Genomic DNA, 18,346 nt, shown 5'->3' on the forward strand with positions numbered 1-18,346 from the left:
GAAGACCGATTTCTTTGTAAAGCGAACATGAGAATGAAGAAACACACCACAAAATCTATCACCCTGTTTCTCCTGTTTTCAAAAATACCCACATTGTGGCCCTAATGCGCTGCCTGGACACACGGCAGGGCCCAAAAGGAAGGGAGCACCCGGAGGCTTTCAGGACTCATATTTTGCTTGAAAATGTTTTAGGCCCCACTGTACATTTGGAGAGGCTTTGAGCTGCCAGAACGATAGAAACTCCCCATAAACGACCCCATTTCGAAAACTAGACCCCTTAAGGTATTTATCTAGGGGTATAGTTAGCATTTTGACCACACAGGTTTTTCGCTAAATATATTGGAATTAGTCTGTAAAAATTAAAATGTACTTTTTTTCTGAAACAACATAGAAATTTTTATTATTTACAAGGAATAACGAAGAAAATGCACCCCAATATTTGTAAAGCAATGTCTCCCGATTACGACAATACCCCATATGTGGTAATAAACTGCTGTTTGGACCCACAGCAGGGCTCAGAAGGGAAGGAGCACCATTTGGATTTATGATTTTGCTGGAATGGTTTTCGGTGCCATGTCGCATTTGCAATGCACTGGAGGGACCAAAACAGTGGAAACCCACCAAAAGTGACCCCATTTTGGAAAAACCTTCAAGGAATTTTTCTAGGGGTATATTGAGCATTTACACTCCACTTGCAGAGTTTATTAGAATTAGGGCGCGAAAATTAATTTATCAACATTTTTTCCACTAAAATGTTGAATTTTCTCATTTTCACAAGGGATAAAGGAGGAAAAAAAAACAAACATTTTTTATAAAGCAATTTCTCCCGAGTACGGAAATACCCCACATGTAATCATACGTTTTTTCATTAGAAATGAATTAACCCTTTCAGGACTGATCCATTTTTTGCTTTCATATTTTAGATTTTCACTCCCCGCTTTCCAAGAGCCATAACTTTTTTATTTTTCCATCAATAGAGTGGTGTGAGGGCTTATTTCTTGCGGGAGGAGCTGCAGTTTTTATTGGTACCATTTTTTGGTACATAAAAAGTGATTCAAAAGTTGTATTGCATTTTTTTTTTAGAGCGAAGGTGACAAAAAAAAAACAAACTGCGATTTTGGCGGTTTCAATTATTACATTTTTTTAAGGTGTGCACTGTGCAAATTAAATAATGGTATATTGTAATAGTTCGGACTTTTACGGACGTAGCGATACCAATTTTGTTCATTTTTTTACATTACTTTAGAAGAAAAATGCGAAAAGGTGTTTTGTTTTTTAACTTTAAAAAAATAAATTCTCACTACTAATAACTATAATTCTTCTACACATTTTATTAATCAATCCCCTTAGGGGACTTGATCCAGCGATCATTGGATCACTGGTACAATATACTGCAATACTAATGTATTGCAGTATATTGTTATTCTGACAGGCTTCTGTAACAGAGCGATCGCTGTACCTGTCCGTTAGTACCCAGGGGGCCTGCTGTAATACACAGCCGACAGCCGCAGCGTATGGAGCGGGCTCAGCACGTGAGCCGGCTCCATACATCAACCACCGCACCATGACGGGCAATTAAGTCATAGTGCGCAAAGGGGTTAATGCGCAGCGGATGGTTCAAAGTGAAAATTGCAATTTTCCACTGGTATTCCATTTTAGTGCATAATATGTTGTGCCCAGTTTGTGCCACAGAAGACAAATACCTCATAAAACGTTAAGCGGGTTCTCTCGGGTATGGTGACGCCATATGTGTGGGCGCAAACTGCTGCTTGGGCACGCTGCAGGGCTCAGAAGGGAGGGAACGCCATTTTGCTTTTGGAGCGCAGATTTTGCTTGGCAGTAGTTTTGTTTGGGGTTTTGCTGGTATTTCAGTTTATAATTTGGGGGTATGTGTAATCTGTGCGGAGTACATCAGGGCATAATAAGAGGGTATAATAATGGGGCAAATAAATAATATTTCATAGATGTGTGACCGGTGTCGCACTGATAAATGGTGCCCGATCTTATCCGCTTTTGGACACTCTGCACATTTTGCATCGCCATATTCTGAAAGCCAGAACTTTTTTATTTTTTCACCACCGGAGCCCTGTGAGGGCTTATTTGTTGCGGGACAATCTGTAGTTTTCATTGGTACCATTTTGGGGTACATGCGATTTTTTTAAATCACTTTTTATTCAATTTTTTTGCAATCCTGAGCAAAAAACAGGAATTCAGACACCGTTTTTTAGGTTTTCTTTTTGCGGCGCTCACCGTACGCTATAAATGACATTTTTACTTTATTCTGCGAGTTGGTACGATTACGGCGATACCATATGTATATAGGTTTGGTCCTTTTTTTTAGCGTTTGCACAATAAAATGACTTATTTATAAAAAAAAAAATTCTGTGTCACCATATTCTGAGAGACATAATTTTTTTATTTTTTAGTCAAAAAAGCTGTGTAAGGGCTTGTTTTTTGCGGGACGGATAGAAGTTTTTATTGCTACTATTTTCGGGTACATGCGACTTTTTGATCACTTTTTATTCTTTATTTAGGGAGCGGTGGTGACCAAAAAAATTGTGATTCTGTCGTAGTTTTTTATTGATTTTTTTTGGGGTGTTCATCGTGCGGGAAAAATAACATTACAGTTTTATAGTTGGGGTCGTTACAAACGCGGTGATACAAAATATGTGTACTTTTTTAACGTGTTCATTTTTTTTCTATAATAAAAGTCTTATTATAGGAAAAAAAAGCATTTAGTGTTTATAGAACTTATAACTTTTATTTTTACACTTTTTTTTAAAACATTTTTATTACTTTTTTTTACTTTTTTACTTGTCCCACTAGGGGACACTTAGACTTGCAGCTTTGATCGCTGCTAGAGTACATTACACTACACACGTAGTGTAATGTACTCCAACTGTCATTGTGACGTAACTGTCACACTGACAGGAAGCCTCGGAGGACCGGCCGGAGGCTGCTCCTCCGAGGCATCCGTACATGGCAACCCGGAGGTCATTATCTGACCTCCGATTGCCGTGACAAGCATCGGTAGCCCCCACGATCACTTCGTGGGGGCTGCCGATGTGCTTCAAACCACTTAAATGCGGCGACGGCAATCCGTCGCCGCACTTAAGGGGTTAATTGCCGAAAGCAGCGGCGATGGTCCGCTGTCCGGCGAGACTGATGTCTCAGCTGTCTAGGACAGCTGTCAGCGCGCGCCTGTCACTCTGTGTTTACACACAGTGACAGTTTGAAATGCTGACGAAAATGAACGCCCTGGTGCGGGAACTAGCAGCCGACCAGGGCGTTCATTTTCGTCCTTGGTCGTGAAAGGGTTAAAAAGCAAAAATAAACCAAAAAGGAAGAGCTCACCAAAAATGATACTCCATATTGAAAATATAGCGTACTACAATGCAAACAGTAAAACAGATTAATTTTAAACGTACCTTTTTTCCTTGTAGAACCAGAGAAATGCAATCAATCCGCTTATCAATAACCCTACTCCTATCCCAACGGCAATATGTGTGGCTTCCATTTCATTTACCTTTGTTGCAGATAAAATTATGTTTTCACATCTTTGTCCTGTGAATCCAGAGTTACACCTAAATAGAAGCACCAAACAATGGTTTATTTATTCACATACAAATGTAGCCATATAAAATTTGCAGTTAAGAGCCTTATTGATGAATCGCATGCTGCAAAAGTGTGGTAAAAGTACGCTGCGGCTCAGAGATAGTTAACGTGAGCAGCCATACTGTTACGGCGCTGTGAATTTGCGGGCTCAGTAGCGTCACTTGCACCATCACTTGCGGGTGTCAGCTTTAATATATAGTCGACTCCATTATTTAAAGGCTGGGATCGGAGCTCCCTGCTCCATCCCTGTATTCAACTCTACCTGCAGATACAGTTAGACAGCTGGACATGTGGCACTCATACCGGTACAGAGGGACAGTGCCCAAATCCGGTACTGTCCCACTGTATCCGAGACATTTGGGAGGTGTGGTATTAATTACAGAAATAATATTTGAAAATTAAATATCTTTATATTACACAATGAATAACCTTTATTTTGTGGATGCCGGATTACCCCTTCAACGCTCCTGTGTTTGACAAATTCAGCTGTACTACATCTGTAATACTGTGTTAAATAAAGCTGTTTTCACAATTTCAACATACAGCACATCTCAATAGAAGTAGCCACAAGGATACATTCCCTATAAATGAATATTAAGTGACGTTCCATTATTAATGCAAGTTGCAGCCCCATGGACAGGCCCATGATACCAGTCATGAGTAATGTTTGTTTTCATCCCCTGAAGCAGCTCCAGTGTGAAGATGCAGATTAAGAAGATCATGTACATTAGTGAATTCTTTGCTTTGATGAATGTGGCCTGTCAAGGTTTAACTAGGATCCAGGCAGCCCTTTACCCTATGGCCAGCATTGTTTGTATATTGTGATAAGACACTGAATTAGGCTGGTTTTTATAACACTTCGTGATATCATGATGAGCAAAATGACAAACGCAGACCTACTAAATATAGCAAATGGCTCTACTTCATCATGTTAACTACACCGCGTTCCAAATTATTATGCACATTGGATTTAAGTGTCATAAACATTTAATTATTAGTTTTTCAATTAAACTCATGGATGGTATTGTGTCTTAGGGCTCTTTGGATCATTGTAATCAATCTCAGACACCTGTGATAATTAAAACAAAAACACCGAAAAAGGCCATACTTACAAATGGACACAGCCAGGCCAGAAATGCTGATAAAAGGGCGAGCAGGTGCTTTAAATAATAATAGCCACTCCCACTAATCTTGAGGGGAGTGGTGTGTGGTGCATGGGATGTGTAGTAAGAAATAATAAATGAATAGTGTGTGTGCAAGTGTAATACTATAAGTGGCACGTTGTGCCTCATGACGTACACACTATCCCTCCATGTTTCACTCACTTGCACCCCATTATCCATTTATTTCTATTGAGGCACTTCATTTATTACTGCCCCCTATATTTCACTTATAGTATTACACTTGCACACACACTATTCATTTATTATTTCTTACTACACATCCCATGCACCACACACCACTCCCCTCAAGATTAGTGGGAGTGGCTATTATTATTTAAAGCACCTGCTCGCCCTTTTATCAGCATTTCTGGCCTGGCTGTGTCCATTTGTAAGTATGGCCTTTTTCGGTGTTTTTGTATATGTCCCTGTGTTTTTATCGGTTCTGTTTGTGCATCAGGAACGTTCTGTTCCAGTTTAGGAGTTAGGGACTCGCAAGTCTGGGGATCCTTGTCGTGGATTGCGAGCTTGCGTCCTTTTGGCCAAAATGATTACCAATACCCCAGGTATTTTTCATTATTATGTATATTCGCTTCTCTTGGACACAGCCGGGTCTTTGATGCTGGGAGAGCATGGTGTGTTGTTGTTTGGCATAGCAAGCAGGGTAGCCCGCTCTATGCATTATCAAGGCGTCACAAATAGGCTTCTACCTGGCTATACACGTTGTGCCTCATGACGTACACACTATCCCTCCATGTTTCACTCACTTGCACCCCATTATCCATTTATTTCTATTGAGGCACTTCATTTATTACTGCCCCCTATATTTCACTTATAGTATTACACTTGCACACACACTATTCATTTATTATTTCTTACTACACATCCCATGCACCACACACCACTCCCCTCAAGATTAGTGGGAGTGGCTATTATTATTTAAAGCACCTGCTTGCCCTTTTATCAGCATTTCTGGCCTGGCTGTGTCCATTTGTAAGTATGGCCTTTTTCGGTGTTTTTGTATATGTCCCTGTGTTTTTATCGGTTCTGTTTGTGCATCAGGAACGTTCTGTTCCAGTTTAGGAGTTAGGGACTCGCAAGTCTGGGGATCCTTGTCGTGGATTGCGAGCTTGCGTCCTTTTGGCCAAAATGATTACCAATACCCCAGGTATTTTTCATTATTATGTATATTCGCTTCTCTTGGACACAGCCGGGTCTTTGATGCTGGGAGAGCATGGTGTGTTGTTGTTTGGCATAGCAAGCAGGGTAGCCCGCTCTATGAATTATCAAGGCGTCACAAATAGGCTTCTACCTGGCTATACACGTTGTGCCTCATGACGTACACACTATCCCTCCATGTTTCACTCACTTGCACCCCATTATCCATTTATTTCTATTGAGGCACTTCATTTATTACTGCCCCCTATATTTCACTTATAGTATTACACTTGCACACACACTATTCATTTATTATTTCTTACTACACATCCCATGCACCACACACCACTCCCCTCAAGATTAGTGGGAGTGGCTATTATTATTTAAAGCACCTGCTCGCCCTTTTATCAGCATTTCTGGCCTGGCTGTGTCCATTTGTAAGTATGGCCTTTTTCGGTGTTTTTGTATATGTCCCTGTGTTTTTATCGGTTCTGTTTGTGCATCAGGAACGTTCTGTTCCAGTTTAGGAGTTAGGGACTCGCAAGTCTGGGGATCCTTGTCGTGGATTGCGAGCTTGCGTCCTTTTGGCCAAAATGATTACCAATACCCCAGGTATTTTTCATTATTATGTATATTCGCTTCTCTTGGACACAGCCGGGTCTTTGATGCTGGGAGAGCATGGTGTGTTGTTGTTTGGCATAGCAAGCAGGGTAGCCCGCTCTATGAATTATCAAGGCGTCACAAATAGGCTTCTACCTGGCTATACACGTTGTGCCTCATGACGTACACACTATCCCTCCATGTTTCACTCACTTGCACCCCATTATCCATTTATTTCTATTGAGGCACTTCATTTATTACTGCCCCCTATATTTCACTTATAGTATTACACTTGCACACACACTATTCATTTATTATTTCTTACTACACATCCCATGCACCACACACCACTCCCCTCAAGATTAGTGGGAGTGGCTATTATTATTTAAAGCACCTGCTCGCCCTTTTATCAGCATTTCTGGCCTGGCTGTGTCCATTTGTAAGTATGGCCTTTTTCGGTGTTTTTGTATATGTCCCTGTGTTTTTATCGGTTCTGTTTGTGCATCAGGAACGTTCTGTTCCAGTTTAGGAGTTAGGGACTCGCAAGTCTGGGGATCCTTGTCGTGGATTGCGAGCTTGCGTCCTTTTGGCCAAAATGATTACCAATACCCCAGGTATTTTTCATTATTATGTATATTCGCTTCTCTTGGACACAGCCGGGTCTTTGATGCTGGGAGAGCATGGTGTGTTGTTGTTTGGCATAGCAAGCAGGGTAGCCCGCTCTATGCATTATCAAGGCGTCACAAATAGGCTTCTACCTGGCTATACACGTTGTGCCTCATGACGTACACACTATCCCTCCATGTTTCACTCACTTGCACCCCATTATCCATTTATTTCTATTGAGGCACTTCATTTATTACTGCCCCCTATATTTCACTTATAGTATTACACTTGCACACACACTATTCATTTATTATTTCTTACTACACATCCCATGCACCACACACCACTCCCCTCAAGATTAGTGGGAGTGGCTATTATTATTTAAAGCACCTGCTTGCCCTTTTATCAGCATTTCTGGCCTGGCTGTGTCCATTTGTAAGTATGGCCTTTTTCGGTGTTTTTGTATATGTCCCTGTGTTTTTATCGGTTCTGTTTGTGCATCAGGAACGTTCTGTTCCAGTTTAGGAGTTAGGGACTCGCAAGTCTGGGGATCCTTGTCGTGGATTGCGAGCTTGCGTCCTTTTGGCCAAAATGATTACCAATACCCCAGGTATTTTTCATTATTATGTATATTCGCTTCTCTTGGACACAGCCGGGTCTTTGATGCTGGGAGAGCATGGTGTGTTGTTGTTTGGCATAGCAAGCAGGGTAGCCCGCTCTATGAATTATCAAGGCGTCACAAATAGGCTTCTACCTGGCTATACACGTTGTGCCTCATGACGTACACACTATCCCTCCATGTTTCACTCACTTGCACCCCATTATCCATTTATTTCTATTGAGGCACTTCATTTATTACTGCCCCCTATATTTCACTTATAGTATTACACTTGCACACACACTATTCATTTATTATTTCTTACTACACATCCCATGCACCACACACCACTCCCCTCAAGATTAGTGGGAGTGGCTATTATTATTTAAAGCACCTGCTCGCCCTTTTATCAGCATTTCTGGCCTGGCTGTGTCCATTTGTAAGTATGGCCTTTTTCGGTGTTTTTGTATATGTCCCTGTGTTTTTATCGGTTCTGTTTGTGCATCAGGAACGTTCTGTTCCAGTTTAGGAGTTAGGGACTCGCAAGTCTGGGGATCCTTGTCGTGGATTGCGAGCTTGCGTCCTTTTGGCCAAAATGATTACCAATACCCCAGGTATTTTTCATTATTATGTATATTCGCTTCTCTTGGACACAGCCGGGTCTTTGATGCTGGGAGAGCATGGTGTGTTGTTGTTTGGCATAGCAAGCAGGGTAGCCCGCTCTATGAATTATCAAGGCGTCACAAATAGGCTTCTACCTGGCTATACACGTTGTGCCTCATGACGTACACACTATCCCTCCATGTTTCACTCACTTGCACCCCATTATCCATTTATTTCTATTGAGGCACTTCATTTATTACTGCCCCCTATATTTCACTTATAGTATTACACTTGCACACACACTATTCATTTATTATTTCTTACTACACATCCCATGCACCACACACCACTCCCCTCAAGATTAGTGGGAGTGGCTATTATTATTTAAAGCACCTGCTCGCCCTTTTATCAGCATTTCTGGCCTGGCTGTGTCCATTTGTAAGTATGGCCTTTTTCGGTGTTTTTGTATATGTCCCTGTGTTTTTATCGGTTCTGTTTGTGCATCAGGAACGTTCTGTTCCAGTTTAGGAGTTAGGGACTCGCAAGTCTGGGGATCCTTGTCGTGGATTGCGAGCTTGCGTCCTTTTGGCCAAAATGATTACCAATACCCCAGGTATTTTTCATTATTATGTATATTCGCTTCTCTTGGACACAGCCGGGTCTTTGATGCTGGGAGAGCATGGTGTGTTGTTGTTTGGCATAGCAAGCAGGGTAGCCCGCTCTATGAATTATCAAGGCGTCACAAATAGGCTTCTACCTGGCTATACACATTGTGCCTCATGACGTACACACTATCCCTCCATGTTTCACTCACTTGCACCCCATTATCCATTTATTTCTATTGAGGCACTTCACTCATTACTGCCCCCTATATTTCACTTATAGTATTACACTTGCACACACACTATTCATTTATTATTTCTTACTACACATCCCATGCACCACACACCACTCCCCTCAAGATTAGTGGGAGTGGCTATTATTATTTAAAGCACCTGCTCGCCCTTTTATCAGCATTTCTGGCCTGGCTGTGTCCATTTGTAAGTATGGCCTTTTTCGGTGTTTTTGTATATGTCCCTGTGTTTTTATCGGTTCTGTTTGTGCATCAGGAACGTTCTGTTCCAGTTTAGGAGTTAGGGACTCGCAAGTCTGGGGATCCTTGTCGTGGATTGCGAGCTTGCGTCCTTTTGGCCAAAATGATTACCAATACCCCAGGTATTTTTCATTATTATGTATATTCGCTTCTCTTGGACACAGCCGGGTCTTTGATGCTGGGAGAGCATGGTGTGTTGTTGTTTGGCATAGCAAGCAGGGTAGCCCGCTCTATGAATTATCAAGGCGTCACAAATAGGCTTCTACCTGGCTATACACGTTGTGCCTCATGACGTACACACTATCCCTCCATGTTTCACTCACTTGCACCCCATTATCCATTTATTTCTATTGAGGCACTTCATTTATTACTGCCCCCTATATTTCACTTATAGTATTACACTTGCACACACACTATTCATTTATTATTTCTTACTACACATCCCATGCACCACACACCACTCCCCTCAAGATTAGTGGGAGTGGCTATTATTATTTAAAGCACCTGCTCGCCCTTTTATCAGCATTTCTGGCCTGGCTGTGTCCATTTGTAAGTATGGCCTTTTTCGGTGTTTTTGTATATGTCCCTGTGTTTTTATCGGTTCTGTTTGTGCATCAGGAACGTTCTGTTCCAGTTTAGGAGTTAGGGACTCGCAAGTCTGGGGATCCTTGTCGTGGATTGCGAGCTTGCGTCCTTTTGGCCAAAATGATTACCAATACCCCAGGTATTTTTCATTATTATGTATATTCGCTTCTCTTGGACACAGCCGGGTCTTTGATGCTGGGAGAGCATGGTGTGTTGTTGTTTGGCATAGCAAGCAGGGTAGCCCGCTCTATGAATTATCAAGGCGTCACAAATAGGCTTCTACCTGGCTATACACGTTGTGCCTCATGACGTACACACTATCCCTCCATGTTTCACTCACTTGCACCCCATTATCCATTTATTTCTATTGAGGCACTTCATTTATTACTGCCCCCTATATTTCACTTATAGTATTACACTTGCACACACACTATTCATTTATTATTTCTTACTACACATCCCATGCACCACACACCACTCCCCTCAAGATTAGTGGGAGTGGCTATTATTATTTAAAGCACCTGCTCGCCCTTTTATCAGCATTTCTGGCCTGGCTGTGTCCATTTGTAAGTATGGCCTTTTTCGGTGTTTTTGTATATGTCCCTGTGTTTTTATCGGTTCTACCTGTGATAATTAGTTTGCCAGGTGTGCCCAATCAAAGGAACACTACTTAAAAAGGACGTTCCACATTATTAAGCAGGCCACAGGTTTCAAGCAATATGGGAAAGAAAAAGGATCTCTCTACTGCCGAAAAGCGTGAAATAGTGCAATACCTTGGACAAGGTAAGAAAATATTGGATATTTCAAGAAAACTTAAGCGTGATCATCGTACTGTGAAAAGATTTGTGGCTGATTCAGAGCACAGACGGGTTCGTTCAGATAAAGGCATAATGAGGAAGGTTTCTGACAGACAAATTAATAGGATTAGGAGAGCAGCTGCTAAAATGCCATTGCAAAGCAGCAAACAGGTATTTGAAGCCACTGGTGCCTCTGGAGTTCCGTGAACCTCAAGGTGTAGGATCCTCCAGAGGTTTGCAAGTGTGCATAAAGCTATTATTCGGCCACCCCTAAACAATACTCACAAGCAGAAACGGTTGCAGTGGGCTCAGAAATACATGAAGACTAAGGCTGGGTTCACACGACCTATTTTCAGACGTAAACGAGGCGTATAATGCCTCGTTTTACGTCTGAAAATAGGGCTACAATATGTCGGCAAACATCTGCCCCTTCATTTGAATGGGTTTGCCGACGTACTGTGCAGACAACCTGTCATTTACGAGTCGTCGTTTGACAGCTGTCAAACGACGACGCGTAAAAATACAGCCTCGTCAAAAGAAGTGCAGGACACTTCTTTCAGACGTAATTTGAGCCGTTCTTCATTGAACTCAATGAAGCACAGCTCAAAATTTACGGCTGTCAGAGAAGCCTCGCAAAATGCGAGGAGGAGCATTTACGTCTGAAACGAGGCAGCTGTTTTCTCCTGAAAACAGTCTGTCTTTTCAGACGTAAAAGCCTCTCATCATGTGCACATACCCTAATTTTCAAACCCTGTTTACTGATAAATGCCGTGCAACCCTGCATGGTCCAGATGGATGGAGTAGTGGATGGTTGGTAAATGGCCACCATGTCCCAACAAGGCTGCGATGTCAGCAAGGAGGTGGCGGAGTTATGTTTTGGGCTGGAAACATGGGGAGAGAGCTGGTAGGCCCCTTTAGGGTCCCTGACGGTGTGAAAACGACCTCTGCAAAATACGTAGAGTTTATGACTGACCACTTTCTTCCGTGGTACAAAAAGAAGAACCGTGCCTTCCGTAGCAAAATTATCTTCATGCATGACAATGCACCATCTCATGCTGCAAAGAATACCTCTGTGTCATTGGCTGCTATGGGCATAAAAGGAGAGAAACTCATGGTTTGGCCCCCATGTTCCCCTGACCTCAACCCTATTGAGAACCTTTGGAGCATCCTCAAGCAAAATAGCTATGAGGGTGGGAGGCAGTTCACAACAAAACAGAAGCTCTGGGAGGTTATTCTGACATCCTGCAAAGATATTCAAGCAGAAACTGTCCAAATACTCACAAATTCAATGGATGCAAGAATTGTGAAGGTGATATCAAAGAAGGGGTCCTATGTTAACATGTAACTTGGCCTGTTAAGTTTTTTTTGATTGAAAGAGCTTTTGATTTCTGTAAATATGACCTCCTGATTCTGCAAATACACCAAATTACCATTTTAGTTCTCTTTACAACTTTTAAAATGTCTCTGTTGTGCATAATAATTTGAAACAGTGCATTTTGAGTTTTTTACTTCTAAAAAAAATCTGTTATCATTAGAAGATTTGTTCAATAAAATTTGCATTATACTCCAACGGTTGATGGCTTGAAGATTATACTGACTGTCATTTGACCACTATTTAGGAAAATCAGCGAAAAATAACATTTGCATAATAATTTGTAACGCGGTGTATATACCAAAGGATGATGACATGGTTAACGTTTCTTGTCATACGGTTACTATGTCACTTCATTCACATTACAATCCACCTGTAGCGTCCATGGCCGCGGGCCGTCGGGTCTACTCACCTCCTGATGCCCGCTGCCATGAATCAGTGAGCGCTGGCTCGCATCTCCTACCGAGGAGACGCCAGCGCTCACTTCCGCTCCTGTGAGCTGTGTCCCGAAGGGTGCGCGCGCACGCTCGTGCCCGGTCTTAAAGGGCCAGCGAGCGCACATGTGAAACAATCATCATCATCAACTAGACATGATTCCTGGACTATAAGAAGGGTCCTGCCCTTCTGATCCTTGCCTGTGCATTGTTAGTGTATCCCAAGTCTGTCTTGCAAATGGTCCCTTAGTGTGTTTTCGTTCCAGTTGTTACCCGTGCCCTGATACTCGTATCTTGTATCCTGTGCTGTGTTCTTGTTTCTGAGCCTCTTAGTGTTGGAGTCGTGTCCTACTGCACCTGCTGTCGTTTGCCACGTCCAGTGTCTTCTGCCACGTCCAGTGTCTTCTGCCACATCCAGTGTTTTCTGCCATGTCCAGTGTCGTCTGCCATGTCTTGTACTGTCCACCACGTCTGGTGCAACCTGCTGCACCTACCTCCACCCGTGCTGAAGCCACAGCCACTGTCTGGACTAGTTCAGGTACCCGTGTGTTACGAACTGCTATAGACTTTTGTATAGACTGTGACTAGGCCAGCTGCCTCTCCACTACGGCGGAGCGGCCTAGTGGGTCCACATACCCTATGATCGTGACACCACCCACATGCTACTGAAAATGGAATTTATGTGACACGGACTTATTAAGTATACCATGTTCTTAGGACTGTCTATACTGTAGCTATGGGATTGTTTAACACAGACAAATCTCAGGTCCATCTTAGTTTTAATCCATTTATAGGGGGGGAAAAAAAATCAAGGAAACACATAAAATGGTAGGAGCATGCTTTCCTCAATACTTTACAGAATAGATTCCCATGCAGAGGCTTAGAAAGGGGGGCCCAAAAGAAAAGAAAAACAATAGGTCTCTTCCTCCTGATCCTCGTTCTTGCCAGTATACCCATCTCAAGACAAAAGGGAGTGATAATCCCTCAATTCCTTGTAAAAGGGAAATGTCCACCCCCCCCCCCCCCCCCAAGCAGCTTACCTCCTTATTTTTTGCTAACAACGCAGTATCAGACAACGGTGTAGTTCCCCAGTGACCGAGGGGCATTGGCCAAACCTGGTCTGAAAACCTCTTTTTTGCATTTACCCCACAGCATCTTCTAGGGCTGCTTCTTTTGTTTGTATAAACCTTGTATCTCTGTTATAAACAAAAGCTAATACCCAAGTGCTAAGTGTGTTAAAAGTTATAACGGTTACATATATAGTATACAATACCTGCATAATGGCTCTCCAATAGATTTAAGAAAAAAACAGCCACCATTAATGCAAAAACTGGTATAATCTTCAGGGCATGCATCCTCATATAGGAAGTTGTTGTTCGATTCTAGTAAAATAATAACACATAAGAAAAAAAGTTGTATTATTAGCTTATGTGTTTTATTTACTGTACATTTTTCAAGCTATTTCATTTTCTTTTGTCTCTGCTTGGTAGAACATTGTTGTTTTATACAAATTATAGACTGAAGGTTCTAGCTTTATTTCAACATAACCAGAAATGACCAAGTTATAGTCCCATCAGACAGCCATACACAGCTGAAAGCTATCTCCCCCTACTTCCCCATAACCATGTACACTCGGATCAGCCAAACATGCATGTTTATTTCACTTATCTCCAAAGTAACAAAGGATCGGGCATGTCGAAATCCAACACACCCAATCCTTCTTTCTCCCAACATGTACATCAGGGGCTTTTGGGCTTCCCCCATACACATTAGATCTTTGATCAATTCTGCCGACATCAGCGGGTTCAGCCAACTTTCATTTAATGTATATTGCCAGATTTGGAAACCCTGTTTTTTCTGCCAGGTAAATTTTTCTCTGGTACAACGCTGCTAACTTTGTGTTAATCAATGATGTTGGAGTAGTATTATTGGCCTGGGGGACTTATATTTACAATAACCCCTTAATGACCGGGCCTGAAAAGGCCTTAATGACCAGATAAATTTTTCTGTTTTTGCCTCTCTGCATTTCAGCAGCCATAACTTTTTTATTTTTTCATTGACGTGACTGTATGAGGCCTTGTTTTATGTGGCAGAATTAGTATTTATTTTTTTCGCAGTTTGGGGGTAGAAAAAAGTTATTTTTACAGCGTGAATATAGGAAAAAGCGATTCTCTGCATCATTTTCCTTGTTTATTTTTTATCTTGTTCACGTTTCATGCTAAATAACCTGTTAAATTAATTCTTCAGGTTATTATGGTTGTGTAGATACCTAATATATGTAGGTTTTTTGTTTTTATGTAATGTAGGGGCAATAAAATATATTTTCTGCAAAATAATGTCACCTTTTTTGGGACATTTTTTTTATTTATTTTTGTTAAAAAAAATGTAATCCCATTAAGGGATAACTTTATTTATAACTTTATTTTTTACTTATGTAAAATATTAGTATACTCCTGTATACATTATACTGTGTCACTTTGACACTGGCTGCTGTTAAGACAGCACATAGAGTGCCCTAACAGCAGGAAAACTGAATAGACAGCCATGGGGTCCATTCTAGGTCCCCAGGGCTGACTGCAGAGGGATTCCCTGCTCTTTGATCACGTCACCAGGTTTCCGATGACGAGATCAAAGAGGGTAGTTCTCTTTGATCATGCCGTGGTCACAGACCACGGCGATCAAAGACTTAAACAGCTGTGGTTGGAATGTTTTCCGACCCCAGCTGTGTTCAGCAGGCTGCTCTAAGGTCAGGAGCTGTAAGTTGCAGCTCCTGCTTAGAGGATGCTTAGAGAGTGCTCACAGGAGCGCTTATCAGCCTCTTCTACAGCGACGCCAAAAGACGTCGCTGTAGACGAAGCACCTGCACCACCTGCCATCAAAAGATGGTGAGCGGTCGTTAAGGAGTTAAAGAGAGTTGGTATAGGTAAAAAATTGTAATGGTTGTGTGTATTATATTAAGAAATGAATAGCAAGTCCTCCTGTATGCTTTGCGTTTCTGATAGTTTGAGCATTTTTTTAAACAAGTTTAAATTTCAATTAACTTTTTTTTTTTTTATAACGGTCTTAATTATCTTAAGCTTTGTTATCAAAGACATTATTAAAAAAAAGTATAAGAAAAAATACCTGGTGTTGAATTTCTGTTGCTGGTATATGGGGATATGGTACCTGAAATTTCTTCACCTAATACAGTCATCAAGGCTTAATTAAAAAAGAAGATGTATTCATTAAGTTAAAGGGACACTTCATCAGACATCATCAGAAAGAGAAATATATATTTGAAGGGGTTGCCCCACCATTAAATATCATATTCATTATTTAGATAATAAAAACTTAACAATGTTTTCTATTTACAGGCTGGTATAAAAACGATCCAGTGAAGAGTTATGACATTTACAGTATATAGCAATGTGCACATCCACCTAATGAGCTGAACACACATATTCAGTCACTCTCCCCATAGTCCGTTATTTGCATAGTGATCCTCTGTTTACTGCAGAGCAGCCAATAGAAATAGCTTTCTGTCCTGCTTGTCAGGGAAGGAGCAGAGCCTCTGCAGTAACCCCGGCAGGCAATATATCTGAGGAGTCTTCTTCTTCTCAGTTTGTTAGGATTGTAAAGTTCTGCATCCTGACAGGTGATATCAATCATCCACATGCCCACTAATTCTTTGTTGTATCTTCACTACTCTGGATCGCATGTTACCTAACTACAGGGAAACTAAAAAGGGACTATAGAGTTAGCTGCCAGAGAATAAAGCCCCTCACCAGCAGCACAGATTAGCAACAGCACCAAGGGGTCACATATTATATATATATATATATATATATATATATATATATATATATATATATATATATATATATATGCTAAAAACACTGCAAATTACTTTAAAAACACTATGAAGATCATTCTGGGACTTTTGGTATGAAAATGACTCATGAGATAGCTACTTGCTAATATTTTGCCATGTCTATTCATATAAAGATAAATTATAGAATATAGCAGTTACACAGGTGGTTACACTGCAATAGAGATGCATCTCATTTTACAGGCTAAAGTGAAATTAAATGTCATCACGTCACTATCACTTGCAGGCTGAGAATTAATGACAAAGTGACAGGTCTATTGTACTGCCTCAAACAAAACACAGAGATTGAGTGTAGACAGAAGACACAGAGCACAGTGAGGGGGCAGAGTTATCTGCTGACGACTGGTGTTCGAGACTCCTACCAAAGTGGGGGCGGGGAGGTTCACTAAGGACTTTCTCCCGGAAGTAAACATAATACAAAATAAATTATTAAAATATAAAGGAATTGAAGAAAAATGAAAAAATTCCATGCACTAGTAATGCTTAGATGTTTTAAATAAACTAAAACTTGTTGGTTATACTATAAGGAAATATAAGTTTCCTTAAAGAATTATAAATGTAAGCATGGAGATATACTGAGCCCATATATATATATACACCAACATTCTTTTTTGGGTGAGAAACTTTATCACCAAATTTTGGTTGGGTCTCTAAATCGGTTTAGGTTCCAATTGACTTTAGAGTAGTAGTTACAATGTTTACGAGGTGGGTGTTGCACATTGACATTCATTATGTAATAAATGCAGGCTCTTTCCCACATCAGTCACTACAAGCACATACATGCCATTTTTTCAATTCACAGTTCACTGTCTACCACAGTTTTTCATAAAAATTGCTAAACCATAGTTAAATTCTACTATATCTTAAATGAATATCCAAAATGCTATAAACCCACCTTTCCACCGATACCTTTTGATCAAAACTTGAGCCCTAGTCATGTAAATATATATATATCAGTCCAAGTTACATAGCATTCTCTTTCAGACAAACGCATTGACAGAACCAGACAAACAGCTATTACTCAGATGGATCAAAGTGACAATGTGTATAATAACATATAGGACACCTATGCTAAATCAAACGTCATTGAAAAGTAAAAGTAGAAACCTACCACACGTCAGTACTGAGAATACAACGTGTAAAGCCATTATTAAAGCCATTGGTCTCCTCCCAAGAATAACAAGACCGGTGAGGTGAAGTGTCTCCCCTGTTCACTTATATAGATTGCGGAATTACAGTATGTGACTTCACTAACCAGTCACAACTGTCTGGACGTCCACCTACTGCATACCTCCCTAGGGACATCATATTGACAAATTACATAGCAGCATTTCCAAACGTGTGGGTGAACTGAAACATGCCACAAATACTTACACCGCTTTCTTCTTTACAGCATTTAGGATAGTACTATCGATAGTATGCCGAGGGCTAGACATTAGTCTCATAGAGAGAAACAGCCCACTCAGTTTTGTATGCTATTTCTCTATGTCACCTTTGTATTCCCATGGGGCAGAAATGTTATATTTTATATATAGGAAAAACTTCAGACATTTGAAAGTGTATGAACTCTTTGTAACCATTGGTATGTAAGGACCGTATCGAAGCGAAAGGCAATGGCACATTTTCAAATATGCTGATGATATATCTTATGGTTTATATAAATAAATTATATGGGACTCTAAGCACTCATCAACACAGCTGTACTATGAATAGCCTTGTACAGATCCATAATACCGCACCCATAGACTCCTGTGGGCCCATACTTTCCATATGGGTGCATGTTCTATTTTATATAGAGGCACACAAAGATTTATATAAAAATCATTACATGCTCCAAGAGCCCTAAAAGCTTTGTTT

The 18,346-nt window shown here is 40.9% G+C and overlaps 1 protein-coding gene across 1 annotated transcript in view; it reads right to left on the reverse strand.

Annotated features, from left to right (window-relative positions):
• Positions 1–17,637, reverse strand: part of EPGN (epithelial mitogen) — a 32,768-nt gene extending 15,131 nt beyond the window's left edge. The window contains exons 1-4 of the mRNA XM_075849801.1: positions 17,601–17,637; positions 15,745–15,819; positions 13,895–14,003; positions 3,429–3,584 (exon numbers count right to left, since the gene is read on the reverse strand). Coding sequence (XP_075705916.1) covers positions 3,429–3,584; positions 13,895–14,003; positions 15,745–15,819; positions 17,601–17,637 — 377 coding nt within the window. The remainder of the gene's footprint in view (positions 1–3,428; positions 3,585–13,894; positions 14,004–15,744; positions 15,820–17,600) is intronic.
• Between the last annotated feature and the right edge of the window lie 709 nt (positions 17,638–18,346).

Source organism: Rhinoderma darwinii, chromosome 1 (assembly GCF_050947455.1).
Source record: "Rhinoderma darwinii isolate aRhiDar2 chromosome 1, aRhiDar2.hap1, whole genome shotgun sequence".
NCBI lineage: Eukaryota > Metazoa > Chordata > Amphibia > Anura > Rhinodermatidae > Rhinoderma > Rhinoderma darwinii.